Source organism: Xenopus laevis, chromosome 9_10L (genome assembly GCF_017654675.1).
Source record: "Xenopus laevis strain J_2021 chromosome 9_10L, Xenopus_laevis_v10.1, whole genome shotgun sequence".
In the NCBI taxonomy this organism is placed as follows: Eukaryota; Metazoa; Chordata; class Amphibia; order Anura; family Pipidae; genus Xenopus; species Xenopus laevis.
In genome coordinates this window covers 73,957,886-73,972,234 of record NC_054387.1, presented here as the reverse complement: position 1 = coordinate 73,972,234, position 14,349 = coordinate 73,957,886, and the positions used below count along the sequence as shown (strand labels likewise).

At 37.9% G+C, this 14,349-nt stretch overlaps 1 protein-coding gene across 1 annotated transcript; it reads left to right on the top strand.

Annotated features, from left to right (window-relative positions):
* Positions 1 to 7,304: 7,304 nt before the first annotated feature.
* Positions 7,305 to 12,657, top strand: LOC121397964. Its single transcript, XM_041576284.1, has 2 exons — positions 7,305 to 7,350; positions 11,183 to 12,657. The coding sequence occupies exon 2, from the start codon at positions 11,428 to 11,430 to the stop codon at positions 12,655 to 12,657; it is 1,230 nt and encodes a 409-aa protein (XP_041432218.1). The 5' UTR covers positions 7,305 to 7,350; positions 11,183 to 11,427.
* Positions 12,658 to 14,349: the final 1,692 nt, after the last annotated feature.

The following is a 14,349-nucleotide window of genomic DNA, read 5'->3' as shown; positions in this document are numbered from 1 at the left end:
TTTTTCAAAGTCCACCAATTGACTCCAAATAGGTTTTAGTAGGTCCCCCATAGGTAAAACAGCAATTCAGCAGGTTTTAGATGGTAAATGGTCAAAGTTGAATTTTCCCTTTTAGGGACAGTACATGATAAATAGATTTTCGATTTTTTTTTTCCCAAATTCAAATCAAATTTGGACTATTCTCTAGCCAAAGTACACAAAAAATTGCTCAAAATTCAATTTTTTTTTGAATTCTAAAATTCACCTCGACCTTTGATAAATCTGCCCTTCAATGTTGAACAAAATCTCTGTATATCACTGTGCCCAAAACTGATTGTGTCCTTTTAGTCTGTGTTATACAACAAAAAAGAATGGTACGTTACAAATGTCCAGACAAAGTCAGTGATTAATAATTACCAGTGTTTTCATAATATATTAACAAATGATCTAGAATGTACACTATAGATATTTCATACTTGGGATCAATTTGGTATCTAACTATTAAGCATATCAAGCTTTGCCACCACAGAGGGTCACAACAGATTTTTTCCTTTGATAAATTGCTTTTTAATTTGTCAAATAAAGTATATCAAGAATTTTCACATATAGTGAAACAGTTAGAGGCGCATTTATCAAGGGTCAATTTTCAAATTCATCTGAGTTTTTTAAAACTTCCATAAACTCCCATAAATCCGAAAATTAGACTAATCAAAATTTATTAATAAAATAGATTTTTTAAAACTTGGAGTAATTTAAACGACCATACAATTTGTATTGAATTGAATTCGATCAAACTTGATTCGAGTTTTTTCTTGAAAATAACTTTAATGTCAGGAAGGCTGGAAATATCTCCGAATTGATCCCTGGACCTCTCCCATTGACTTAAACAGCAATCGGCAGGTTTTAGGTGGCAAATAGTCAAATTCAAATTCTTAAAGAGCCACAGTATGATACATTTTAAAAATCTAATTCAAATTTAAAAAAAAACTCAATTTGAATTTGGATAACTCCCTAGTTGAATTTGACGGTTTTGACCATAAAATAAATTTTAATTCAAATTTTCAATTCGACCCTTGATAAATCTGCCCCTTAGACTTGGGGATAGTGTCTGTTACATGTCCCCATATTCTACTAATTGAATTGTAATGCACAATCATATTTTTTTATAGTCAATGTTCTTTGTTCAGCCCTTAAGTAATTATTTTAATTCACTTTATTTTTTATTTAAAAACACTGCTATGCTCTAGTCCACTGTAAATGTAATAAATGTATAAAATGTTAATATTTAACATTTGATGATGTGGGTCTGATAATCTTGACCATGCAGCCAATAAACTATCATCATCTTAAACGTTAACCTTCTACTGAATAATAGGCAAGTGTTAAAGTATTCTTATCACATAATATACCATCAGGAAAAGGCAGTAGGAATGATAGATTGTATGTACTAATTCCTTCTAGCATTAAACCTTCACAGTGGAAAAATATATGCAGTGGTATCTTCTGAATTCCATTTGATGAGTTACTTCATCCTTCATGAGGCTTATATAGCTTCTCCCCATTATATTTAACCTGACGAGCATAAGGTTATTTTTGACCAACACAGATGTATAATGCAGAGACAGAAGGTGGATAATTGTGCCCTAGACTACAAGAGTTCCTGAAGCTTATAATTATTGCTACCTCTATAAATCTGTAATGCAATAAGAAAATAAGTAGCAATTCCCAGTACAAACTGCTTTTGAATGGACAGATTGAAATTCAGCTTACAGCTTTTGTAGCAGGCAAATACACACCATGCATGAATAGTAATTTCATCCACAAACAGTTTATGGTGGTAGCAGACATATGCTAAAATAGCTTGCAACACAAGGTCAGTCCTCTCAAAATGCACCCAATACTGAATATATTTCTTTAATACCATATTTACCAATTATTTTTCAAACATCTAGTTTATGGTTTCTGTAAGATTAGTTCACACTACACATTTCTGATTTAACTTTATGTGAGTCTTCTGAATGAAATTCGATTCCTGAATGTCCTAATAGTTTGTTCTTGAGTGATAAATAAGATGAGAGAATTAGTGATGTACTTTTTGAAGAATACAAAAGGGTGCACTTTATCAACTGTGTCCTGGATGTTTACAGGTTGAAACCTATGGCTACATTTGGTGACAGATATACTTTTGTTATGATTCAATTCAACCTGTTTGCAGGAAACACATTATGCATAGTTTTCCCACAATCCCATTTATATAAAAAGAAAATCTGAAATGGTTTAATCACAGTCATGTTGACATTGAAAAAAAAATTACAATTTGCTATTGGTTTAAAATCACAGGAAAAAACTCCATTATCACCTTGCTTGAATGCTGAAGATACACTTCCCATTGACATCTATGGCATTTAGGCAGTTTTAGGTGGTGTCATTTTTATCCTTCCTTTTTTTTTTTTTTTATTTAAAAATGGATAGACAAATTATGATAAATCTTCTTTCTAAAGATTAATAAATCTGTTCCTTAGTTATATATAGTAATATATACCATATATATATATATATATATATATATACAGTATAAAGAAAGTGAGTAATATTTTATATTTACATATTTGTTGTTTAGGAAAGTAGTGCCAAGACTTCTTTTACAGTCATATCATATGGTCTATTTTGAATGAGTTCTTGGTGGAGGGCAAAACATGAAAATTTCCTCGAAGGCGGTTTATACTGTTCTTGGAGTTGGCGTACAGGTTTGGTAGGTAGGAGTCATTGCTATCAACAAACAGCAATCCCTCCTTGCATTTATGTAAGCATACACAAGTGAGAAAAGGTGGAAAGAGGAGAGGAAAAAAGTTGCCAACAAATGTGTTAGGGTCACAATAAATACCATATCAACCTAGGTTAATTATCTGTGCAAAATCCAGCATTTATATATGATTAGGTGACAATGTAAGTTTGAATTTTTTTAATATATTATAACATATAATGAGAAAGTTTTAACATTCACACAAGCAATAATTTTCCTATTTCATATGAGTTAGGGCCAGTTTTACCAAAATGTGAAATTAGTTTTTACCACAGAACAACTCACCTACATCCTATTAATTCCTATGGGATTTTTAGACCTGTATTTATCACATGGTGAACTATAGCTTTCACCAATTCATAAATACATTTCTAAAAATCCAATAGAAATGAATTGAAGCCAGATGAGTTTTTCTGTTGTAAACTCTAATGTAACATTTTGGTAAATCTGGCCATTCTTGTTGCATTTATACCTCATTTGAGAATAACTTCAAACTTTCAATAGTTTTTTTTATTTATCTTTAATAATATGGATCTAACATATGCACTCTATCCAATGATACTAATGTTCCTTCAGTATTTTGCTTTTTTAAATTAGGGTTTATTGACTGTATTCAGTTTCATTAAGAACATTTATCATTAAGATCATTTAACTTCCTATTAAATAGTCCTATTGGAGGAAAAAACAGAAGTGAGCTTGCAAAGAAATACACATGAGGTTTAACATGTTAAGAAGAGTTTTAGAACATGGTTTCTATTTTTTAGCAAAGCAAATGGTGCACACTAGCAAGTTGCAAGTGGTGGGCAAGTGTCTCCTGGGTCAGGAATAGCAATTTTCTAAGTATATAAGGTAGTCAATTGGCAGGTTTTCACTAACAACGGATGTTTTTAGGAACATCAAAGGTTGTACACCCAAAAAATTAGTGATGAGTAACTGGTAAACCTGACCAAAACTTATGTTGAGGTTGTATGTGTTAATTATTTGTGTGCTTGTCTGTTCTTAATGAAAAAATCAAATAACTTCTGTTTCTTCACATTCAACTGAGCAACAGTAAAGGTGTCATAGATCAATGAGCTAGTATGTGCTTCCTGTCCATTTCTGGAGACCCAGAAAAATATTTTGTCTTTTTTGTTCAAGTGCTCCTTTGTATCAAATAAAGCACTTCACTTGTTTGTTCTATAGGTGAGGAAAATACCAAATAAATCTAAATAAAACCATCACTGTTTAAACTTTTTTGTCCCAACATTCTCCCATGTCATTAATAAAACTTCACAGCTTGTAAATATTAGTTTCACCATCTGGGAGTAAAGTTCTAAGTTTTTATATGGGGTGTAACCCCTAACTTATGTTGTTGAAATTCAGGTAGTAAATTCTTTTTATACATTGAATCTTCTACATTTACAAAGCTACGTTAATGTTAATTTTGCTATTGTTTTTTTTATTTCCCACTGTCTACTGAACCATAACTTATTATTGCATCATTCCATTAAAAGATCATATAAAACATTAAATAATAGGGACGCACCGAATCCGGGATTCGGTTCGGGATTCGGCCAGGATTCGGCCTTTTTCAGATGGATTCGGATTCGGCCAAATCCTTCTGCCTGGCCGAACCGAATCCGAATGCATATGCAAATTAGGGGCGGGGAGGGAAATCACGTGACTTTTTGTCACAAAACAAGGAAGTAAAACATGTTTTACCCTTCCCACCCCTAATTAGCATATGCAAATTAGGATTCGGTTCGGTATTCGGCCAAATTTCCGAAATAGTGGATTCGGTGCATCCCTATTAAATAATTTATTATATTAACACCCTGATTTGGCTTTTGCTGGTTGTGCACTAAGATGAAAGTTGACCTGTTGTAATCTGCTCATTCTATTTAAAAAAAAAAAAAAAAAGTGGTCAGAGATTTTGTAAGAAAATCTAAATATTGCAAAAAAAAAAAAAGTGCTTTTATTTGTAACATTTTGTATATAATAATATATAACAGCAGGTTTTACATCAGGATCATACTTACATAGGTCATAATTATTTACTCACTGGCACCCAAAATCCTTTTATGATCTCTCTGCCACCTGGGGTGGTTAAATCATAATCTAAGAGTGGGTTAATAAATGGTAATAATATTCACGCACATTTAATTGCAGATTTATCAAGGGTCGAAGTGAAAATTCGAAATAAAAAAAATTGAATTTCGAGCTATTTTTGTGTACTTCGACTATCGAATAGGCCAAAATTCTATTTGAATTTGAAAAAAATAGACTATTCGAATATCAAAATGTACCGGCAAATATTTAGATTCAAATTCGATCAAATGAGCAAAAACTTTAATTTAAACAATTTGAATACAGCCTATTCACCCAAAGTTAAAAACTTTTTTATGTTTTAATAAATTTTGATTGGTCTTTTTTTATTCGAATTTCGAAGTTTTGGGAGTTCAAAAAAACTCTCATTACGTCTAAATTTGACCCTTGATAAATCTGCCCCTTAGCGTGAAAAGTTATCACAATATCACCACTTTTTTTCAGTTTCATAATGTATTTTAAAAATGCATAGACCTATTGTTACAAATTGTAATAGTAATCAAGAATTTCTTCCAGTCTTTTCAGAAGTTTGTTAATATAGTTTATATTTATCCTTTCATTGTGCACAAGAACTTTTGAAAAATTGGGGTTGACACCCCCCCCACAACAGAGTAACACATTTGCATAATCATTTACTATCTTATGTATTACACAGGAAAAAATACTCAATGTAACATGCCTCCTTTTACTAAATTTATTGGCTTCTAGTGTATTAGTGAACTGCATGCAGGAAAATGCTATTACCAGAAAAACGGTGATCTCCATTACAATTGAGCCACAAGAATAAAGATGAGATTTTTTTATTTCCTTGGTTCTGATGTCTGTCTCTTTATTTACAGGAACATTTAAGACAGGCTTGTAAATGCTTCTTCTGATTAATTAGTAGATCAAGAAATATGTTTAATATTTCTTAATTTATTTTATAGAGTTGACAAAGTAAGAAATGAAAGAAAATGTTTCCCTGCATACTAGGTGCTAGGCCCCATCTACCCTAGTCCCCTCTCTTCTGGTTTCCTAATCTTGGTGTGGTACCGCCAAAACTCTAGTGCTTTCCTCTCTCCTAATTGGAGTTCAGTTGCTCAGCTATACAACCTGCACCTCTTGCTGACTACAATGAGCTTCACCAAACTACCCTATAACTAAATAACCCATCTACTGCTCTCCTTAGTACCTCTATAAGGTGGCAGGCCTCAGGATCTCCAGTGTCATTCCCGTAATCTTCTCTCAGGAAGTTACCTCCCGATCTCTTCTTTATACAGTATATATATAACATCTGGCTGGGATTTCCTCTTATCCACATTGCAACCTGATGACTAATGAGAATTAACAACACTCATATAAAATAAATTATTACACTTTACAAGCTGCCAACTACTCTGCTTTTGCAACTCAGCATATTAACCTATTCTATTTGTTTACACCTGAATAGCACTGTGGCTGCCCTTGGATGTTCAATTATAATGTAAATGAGCAAAAACACAATTAATCTTACTATGTAAAAACAGCAAGGTCATTGACATCATTGTTGGGTTGATATTAACGGGCAAATTTGTACCTGGCAGTAAACCATAGCAACCAATCAGTGATTATCCTTGTCGCTCCCACGTGGGAACTGGCCTGGGATTAACCCTATCGCTTGTAACTGATCAGGATCGCACCTCGTTTGTAAGAGGGAGGTGAGGAGAGCAGAGGAGGGAAGCCAATGCACGGTGAAGAGGAGAGCCTGTGACACTGCTGCTGGACGCCTGTAACCTGTTCTGTCTATAACTGGGATGTAATCAGGCGCCGCATGTCTCTATCTGAGAGTAGGGGTGGAAGGAAGACAGAGAGGACTTTCTGTAACTTATTTCTTAATAAAGGCTTTGCTATTTAAAAGTTTCATTTGACTTGGTGTTTATTTTTTTCCTGGCCACTTCATGTCAGCAATACTATGGGTATTCGCCCCGCCCCCATACCCCAGTTAGCATTGTCCCTCCCCCAAAGAAAACGATAAAGGACCCAGCTCCTCCTCACTTACTTGTCTTTTTTGCTTAGTCTTCATTCTAGTTAGCATGGGACATCTTGGCGGCGGCTTATGTTCAGATCCAACTCTTCAGAAAGGTTGGCGATTTCTGAGGGCTATTCATTCAGTAAGACTGTCGCATGAAGCCCCCTCAGCAGGAATCCAATTCCTTATTACAGGCTACTCCAGGTTAGTGATTTAAAAAGTCGCTACTGGTGTGTGAGATCCCAGGTGGTTTTTTTTACCAAACATACTTCCTAGGGTGCATGTTTTCGAGTGCACGTTTTTTTCGCGCGCGTGCGTATGGTCGCGCACGCGCGTGCGTATTGTCGCGCGCACGTTTTTTGTCGCGCGCACGTTTTTCTGGCGCATGTTTTTCTGGCGCATGTTTTTTCAGCTTTTTTAAAGTGGTCGCCATTTTTGTATGCTGGAAAATGCATACATTTGGAAGTGGATACTTCAGTTTTTCTGTTCCAGTCAGGTAATCAGATGCCTGCGGCACAACTGTTGCAATTGAAAAAGTGGTTAGTATTTATTCATCTCATAAAAAAACGGCAACGTTTCGGGCCTCCACTGTGCCCTTTATCAAGCCTATTGGTGTAAACATGTGCCAAACATTTATAGTGGAAGAGGGTGTAGTCACGCCTCTCATCCCTCCCCCAAGGTCAAAGTTCACAGTGTCCATATTGTGTTTCCGTGATTCATAGTCCATAGCAACCGTTATCAAAAATATCATTTTCTGTTGGTATGGCATTATACAGTTGCACAGATTGTATCCCAATTAAAATGTATCAAAAAACATTGTAACACACAGTGGTAAAAGTGATATTAAAATTGAAACATCCAAAAGCTAAATGTTATAAGGAATTGATCTATACAGGCCTGAGATATCATCTGGCACCCATGTGGCATAAGATACTCAGCACTCTCCATGAGACACTTCATTGTATGTGCAAAATGGTACCGATACTCAGGAAATTTCCTGCAGATCATGCTCCTTAGAAAAAAGAAAAAGAGATATGTTAAAAACATAAATATAGTACATATATTAGATCAATCATTTATTTTCTACACCAATTAAAAACAATTATAAACAGGACTCCGTACCTCATATTAAGTATTATTAATTAGATGAACATTGCTGGGGTATACTCCCTATTCAGTCCCCGAGGCCAAATCGTATCCAGCCTGTGTATCCACCGCATTTCTAATTTCTTAAGCATCAAAACCCTGTCACCACCTCGTCTAGGGGTCTCTACTGAATCGATGACCTGAAAGCGTAATTGACTAACCATGTGTCTAGCCTCCTGAAAGTGTGCTGGAACTGGGAGGGCTGTCAGTTGTTTGCGAATTGTGGATTTGTGCTTAGAGATGCGGTCTTTGACCTTTTGTGTAGTTTCGCCAATATAAAGTAAACCGCAAGGGCATTTCAATAGATAAACCACGTAAGAGGAATCACATGTATAATAATTCTTTATAGTGTATTTTTTCCCGGAATGCGGATGGTAAAACACATCCCCCTTGGTAACCGAATTACATTGTGTGCAGTTAAGGCAGGGAAAAGTGCCAAACTTTGGATTGCATAAAAAGCGTGTGGCTTGCTGTTTTAAGGGTCCAATATCCGCTCTTACCAATCGGTCTTTAAGATTTCTGGCACGTTTGTAGGCCATTAATGGTGGTTGTTGGAATGCCGGTATATCGGACAAACATGATGTAAGCAAATGCCAGTGTTTATGTATAATTTTAGTGACATGTTTGCTGGCAGTAGAAAACCCTGAAACAAACACAATCCTATTTTCATTAGTTTTGTTTCCACTGGGGGGTTGTAGCAATTCTGCCCTACTCTTATTGTTAATTAGAGATAGACCCTTATTTAAAACATCCTCAGGGTACCCCCTCTCTTTAAAGCGGTCAGTCATTTCTTCAATTCTCTTTGTATATGTGTGTACCTATAGTGGCAGGTACGGATTCGGTACTTAGTCCCTTGGCAATATATGTAGATAAGATCCTACAACCTTTAGTACATAATACCACCTCCTATGTAAAAGACACTAAACATTTGCTCACAATTTTGGAAACTCTACAATTACCGTCATATGATATAACTTTGGTCAGTCTTGATGTTTCCAGCTTATATACCTCCATTAAACATCTTTCAGGTCTCACAGCTGTGAGATATTTTCTAGATGATTGTGACTACACTACACCCCAAAAAATATTCATTATGGATTTGTTGGAAATTATCCTACATCAAAATTACTTTCTTTTTGGGGATACTTTCTACTTACAACAACAGGGGACGGCGATGGGAAGTAATGTGGCACCAAGCTATGCGAACTTGTTCATGGCTTACCTAGAAACACACCTGGTTTATACACACCCCCTCTATAAAGCCCACTGCCGACTATATGTCCGCTATATAGACGACCTACTAATGGTATGGGACGGTCCCCCTGACACATTGACAGCCTTTATAGGCTTTCTGAATGATATGGAATCTTCCATTAAATTCACATGGACAATGGATAAAAACTGCATTAGCTTTCTGGATGTGAATATCTTTAGAAGGGGAACTAAATTGGAAACTGACCTTTTTAGAAAATCAACTGATAAAAACAGTATTTTACATTTTGACAGTTTTCACCCGCATCCCCTCAAATGTTCCCTTCCATACACACAATACTCGAGGGTTAAAAGAATCGTATCTGATCCACACACATATACAAAGAGAATTGAAGAAATGACTGACCGCTTTAAAGAGAGGGGGTACCCTGAGGATGTTTTAAATAAGGGTCTATCTCTAATTAACAATAAGAGTAGGGCAGAATTGCTACAACCCCCCAGTGGAAACAAAACTAATGAAAATAGGATTGTGTTTGTTTCAGGGTTTTCTACTGCCAGCAAACATGTCACTAAAATTATACATAAACACTGGCATTTGCTTACATCATGTTTGTCCGATATACCGGCATTCCAACAACCACCATTAATGGCCTACAAACGTGCCAGAAATCTTAAAGACCGATTGGTAAGAGCGGATATTGGACCCTTAAAACAGCAAGCCACACGCTTTTTATGCAATCCAAAGTTTGGCACTTTTCCCTGCCTTAACTGCACACAATGTAATTCGGTTACCAAGGGGGATGTGTTTTACCATCCGCATTCCGGGAAAAAATACACTATAAAGAATTATTATACATGTGATTCCTCTTACGTGGTTTATCTATTGAAATGCCCTTGCGGTTTACTTTATATTGGCGAAACTACACAAAAGGTCAAAGACCGCATCTCTAAGCACAAATCCACAATTCGCAAACAACTGACAGCCCTCCCAGTTCCAGCACACTTTCAGGAGGCTAGACACACGGTTAGTCAATTACGCTTTCAGGTCATCGATTCAGTAGAGACCCCTAGACGAGGTGGTGACAGGGTTTTGATGCTTAAGAAATTAGAAATGCGGTGGATACACAGGCTGGATACGATTTGGCCTCGGGGACTGAATAGGGAGTATACCCCAGCAATGTTCATCTAATTAATAATACTTAATATGAGGTACGGAGTCCTGTTTATAATTGTTTTTAATTGGTGTAGAAAATAAATGATTGATCTAATATATGTACTATATATATATGTATATATATATATATATATATGTTTTTAACATATCTCTTTTTCTTTTTTCTAAGGAGCATGATCTGCAGGAAATTTCCTGAGTATCGGTACCATTTTGCACATACAATGAAGTGTCTCATGGAGAGTGCTGAGTATCTTATGCCACATGGGTGCCAGATGATATCTCAGGCCTGTATAGATCAATTCCTTATAACATTTAGCTTTTGGATGTTTCAATTTTAATATCACTTTTACCACTGTGTGTTACAATGTTTTTTGATACATTTTAATTGGGATACAATATGTGCAACTGTATAATGCCATACCAACAGAAAATGATATTTTTGATAACGGTTGCTATGGACTATGAATCACGGAAACACAATATGGACACTGTGAACTTTGACCTTGGGGGAGGGATGAGAGGCGTGACTACACCCTCTTCCACTATAAATGTTTGGCACATGTTTACACCAATAGGCTTGATAAAGGGCACAGTGGAGGCCCGAAACGTTGCCGTTTTTTTATGAGATGAATAAATACTAACCACTTTTTCAATTGCAACAGTTGTGCCGCAGGCCTCTTGTTTTGTGATACACAATTTTTGGGCTTTTTGGGCAGTATTGAGCCCGACACCTGAAGGCACCTGACACCAACCCGGTGATACAGACCTGTGACAGCACTCCAATCTTGGGATTTAGGTAATCAGATGCCTGTCTTACAGAAAGGTCGGGTTTGTAAAAACTCAATTTTCATTGTTTTCTCCTGTATTGCTTGTAGCATACCAGGAGGTACTGAAGTGTACTGGTGATCTTACAGCCTCAGTTACAGCTGCCCTTGTTGCTTGGTATGTCCCTCTTAGTTTTCTCTTAGCAGTTTTTTTTTTTTTTTTTTTCTCACTGTCATTTTCAAATGGTTTTTGGTTATTGTCTCTGCAGCTTGCCTTATGGAGTCCTTGCAGAGGAAAAGAAGGAAGCTTGGCTCTTCTTCTCAAGTTTGTGCAGGCTGCTTTGACGCTCCTTTACCGGGGAAGAAGTTTTGTAAATCATGCTTTGGCCTTCTACTACAGGATACGCCTGTTAGTGAAATCCCTTCAGGCCAAGGGGCTTCAGTGTCCAGGGAGGAGTCCGACTCCTCTGATTTCTCAGGAGAGGAAAGTCTAGAACCAATGTCGGAATTGTTTTCTGAGGAGGAAGAAGAGGAGACAGAATCTTCATCCTTTGATTTGACCTTAATCCCTCCGTTAATTAAAGCAATAAAATTAATCTTGGGGGTAGAAGAGGTAGCGGACGCTCAGAAGTCTAAGGTGCTCCCATCTTATTCAAAGCCAAAACAATTTTTTCCTCTTTTTCCGGAAGTGGCAGAATTAATCTCGGCAGAATGGGGTAAAGCAGCTAAAAAGGTTTCTTTTGCTTCTATGACTACGAGATTTGCAAAGTTATATCCATTTAAAGAACAGGATACCAAGAACTGGGATGCAGCCCCAGCAGTGGATTCACCTGTGATTCATTTGGCAAAGAAGACAATTTTGCCAATTGATGACTCGTCAGTACTAAGAGATCCCATGGATAGAAGAGTGGAGACGGAGCTTCGTAAGGCATATCAAGTGGCAGGAGCCTCATGTAAGCCGGCAGTAGCTCTAGTTTCAGTGGCAAAGGCAGTCTCCTTGTGGATCGACAGTTTGGATAAAGCGATTGCTGAAGGTACGGATACATCTGACATTAGTGCTGGATTATCAGAATTAAAGATGGCAGTGGCATTTATGTCGGAAGCGGCAGTGGATTTGACGCGGTTGGCTTCCAGGTCAATGGCAGTATCAGTGTCGGCAAGAAGAGCATTATGGCTCAGATCTTGGGGTGCAGATGCGGCTTCTAAACTAAGTCTCTGTAACCTACCTTATGTTGGGGAAAATCTTTTTGGTCCTAAATTACAAGAGGTCATAGAAAAAGCGACAGGTGGGAAGAGTTCTTTCCTGCCGCAAGAAAGGAAAAAATCGAAGGCTCAACCCTTTAAAGGTTTTTTTTTTCGAGGCTCAGGAAGAGCTAGAGGTTATGCCAGTAACTATAGATACTTTGGCAGAGGCAGTTCAAGACAGTCATCTTGGAGAGGGGGTCACTCCGCAGTTATTAGGGGGAACAAGCTCAAACTGTCCCCAACTTCTAAGAAATCCTCCTGACGATCATGGAGTAATGGATGCTCGAGTAGGGGCAAGGCTTTCAAGGTTTTACGAGGTCTGGAAGCAGTCAATTTCAGACCAGTGGGTACTGGATTTATTGAAAAGAGGTTACCGCATAGAATTTTTGTCGGTTCCAACTCTGAATTTTTTTTTGGTTTCCCCTATCCCTCGAGGTCAAGAAAAGAAAAAAGCCCTCGAAGAGTATGTCCAAATCATGTTGGACCAGGAGGTAGTGGTGCCAGTGCCTCAGGAAGAAAGGGAAAAAGGCATTTATTCCCTACTCTTTCTAGTGAAGAAGGCTTCGGGAGGGTGGAGGCCAGTGCTGGATTTGAAGAAACTGAATTCCTGGGTGCATCTTCAAAAATTCAAAATGGAGTCGATAAACACCATTATTGCGGCAGTCCAGGCAGGAGACTGGCTCTTGTCGATCGATTTGAAAGATGCATACCTTCATCTTCCGATAGCAGATCAGCATCAGCGTTTTCTACGCTTTGCACTTGGACACAGGCATTTTCAGTTTCGGGCCCTTCCCTTTGGTCTCTCAACATCTCCAAGAACGTTTACCAAGGTACTCATCACCCTGGTCGCAGAGCTAAGGAAACAGGGCCTGACGGTCTGGCATTACTTGGACGATATCCTCCTATCCGCAGGGTCTCCAGAAGTCCTTTTGTTACACAGAGAGATTGCAATTTCTTTTCTTCAATCTCACGGGTGGTTAATCAACTGGGAAAAAAGTCAGTTGCAGCCATCTCAATCCCTAATTTACCTGGGGGCTCTATTCAACACGGCAGACAATGTGGTTCAGTTGCCACAACGGAAGATAGAGCGCATGGTGAAAGAAATGGAAGATTTCTGTCTCCAAGGGGAGGTTTCAGCAAGACGATTTATGTCTCTCCTAGGTTTGATGGCAGCCTCCATTCCAATGACCAAATGGGCCAGATTCCATATGAGGGAGGCACAACGTTATTTCCTGACCCATTGGAATCGATGGGAAATCAATTGGAATCAGTTAATTCCTCTTTCTCCCGAACTCAAGGTCAGCCTTCAATGGTGGATGAACCCTTCAAATTTGTCCAGGGGTTTTCCCCTTGCTCCAATAAATTGGAGGATAATAACAACGGATGCCTCCTCCCAAGGTTGGGGAGCTCTCCTGGAGAGCAGTGTGGCTCAAGGAACCTGGAAGTCTCCATTGAAAGTGCACGCAAATGTGTTAGAACTAAGAGCAGTGTTTCAAGCACTGCAGGCCTTTGCTCCAGATATAAAAGGAATGGCGGTAAAAGTCAAGGGAGACAATTCCTCAGCAGTATCCTATATAAGGAAACAAGGAGGAACAAGAAGTTTGCTATTATGGAAAGCAGTATGTCCAATCCTGAGCTGGGCAGAGCAGAATCTGGAGAATCTGACAGCAGTTCATATTCCAGGGATTCACAATCAGAAAGCGGACTTTCTCAGTCGTATGACTTTGTCAAAACACGAGTGGAAGCTGCATCCAGACATTTTCCACCAGCTAGTAGAGAAGTGGGGTCTTCCGGAAGTGGACCTCATGGCCTCTCCGGACAATGCTCAACTGCCTATATTCTATGCAAGACATTTCAGCCCTCTAGCTCAGGGGACAGATGCACTCCTTCAGCCCTGGTCGTTCCGTCTAGCCTATGTGTTCCCACCAATCCCTCTCCTCCTTCAAGTCCTACT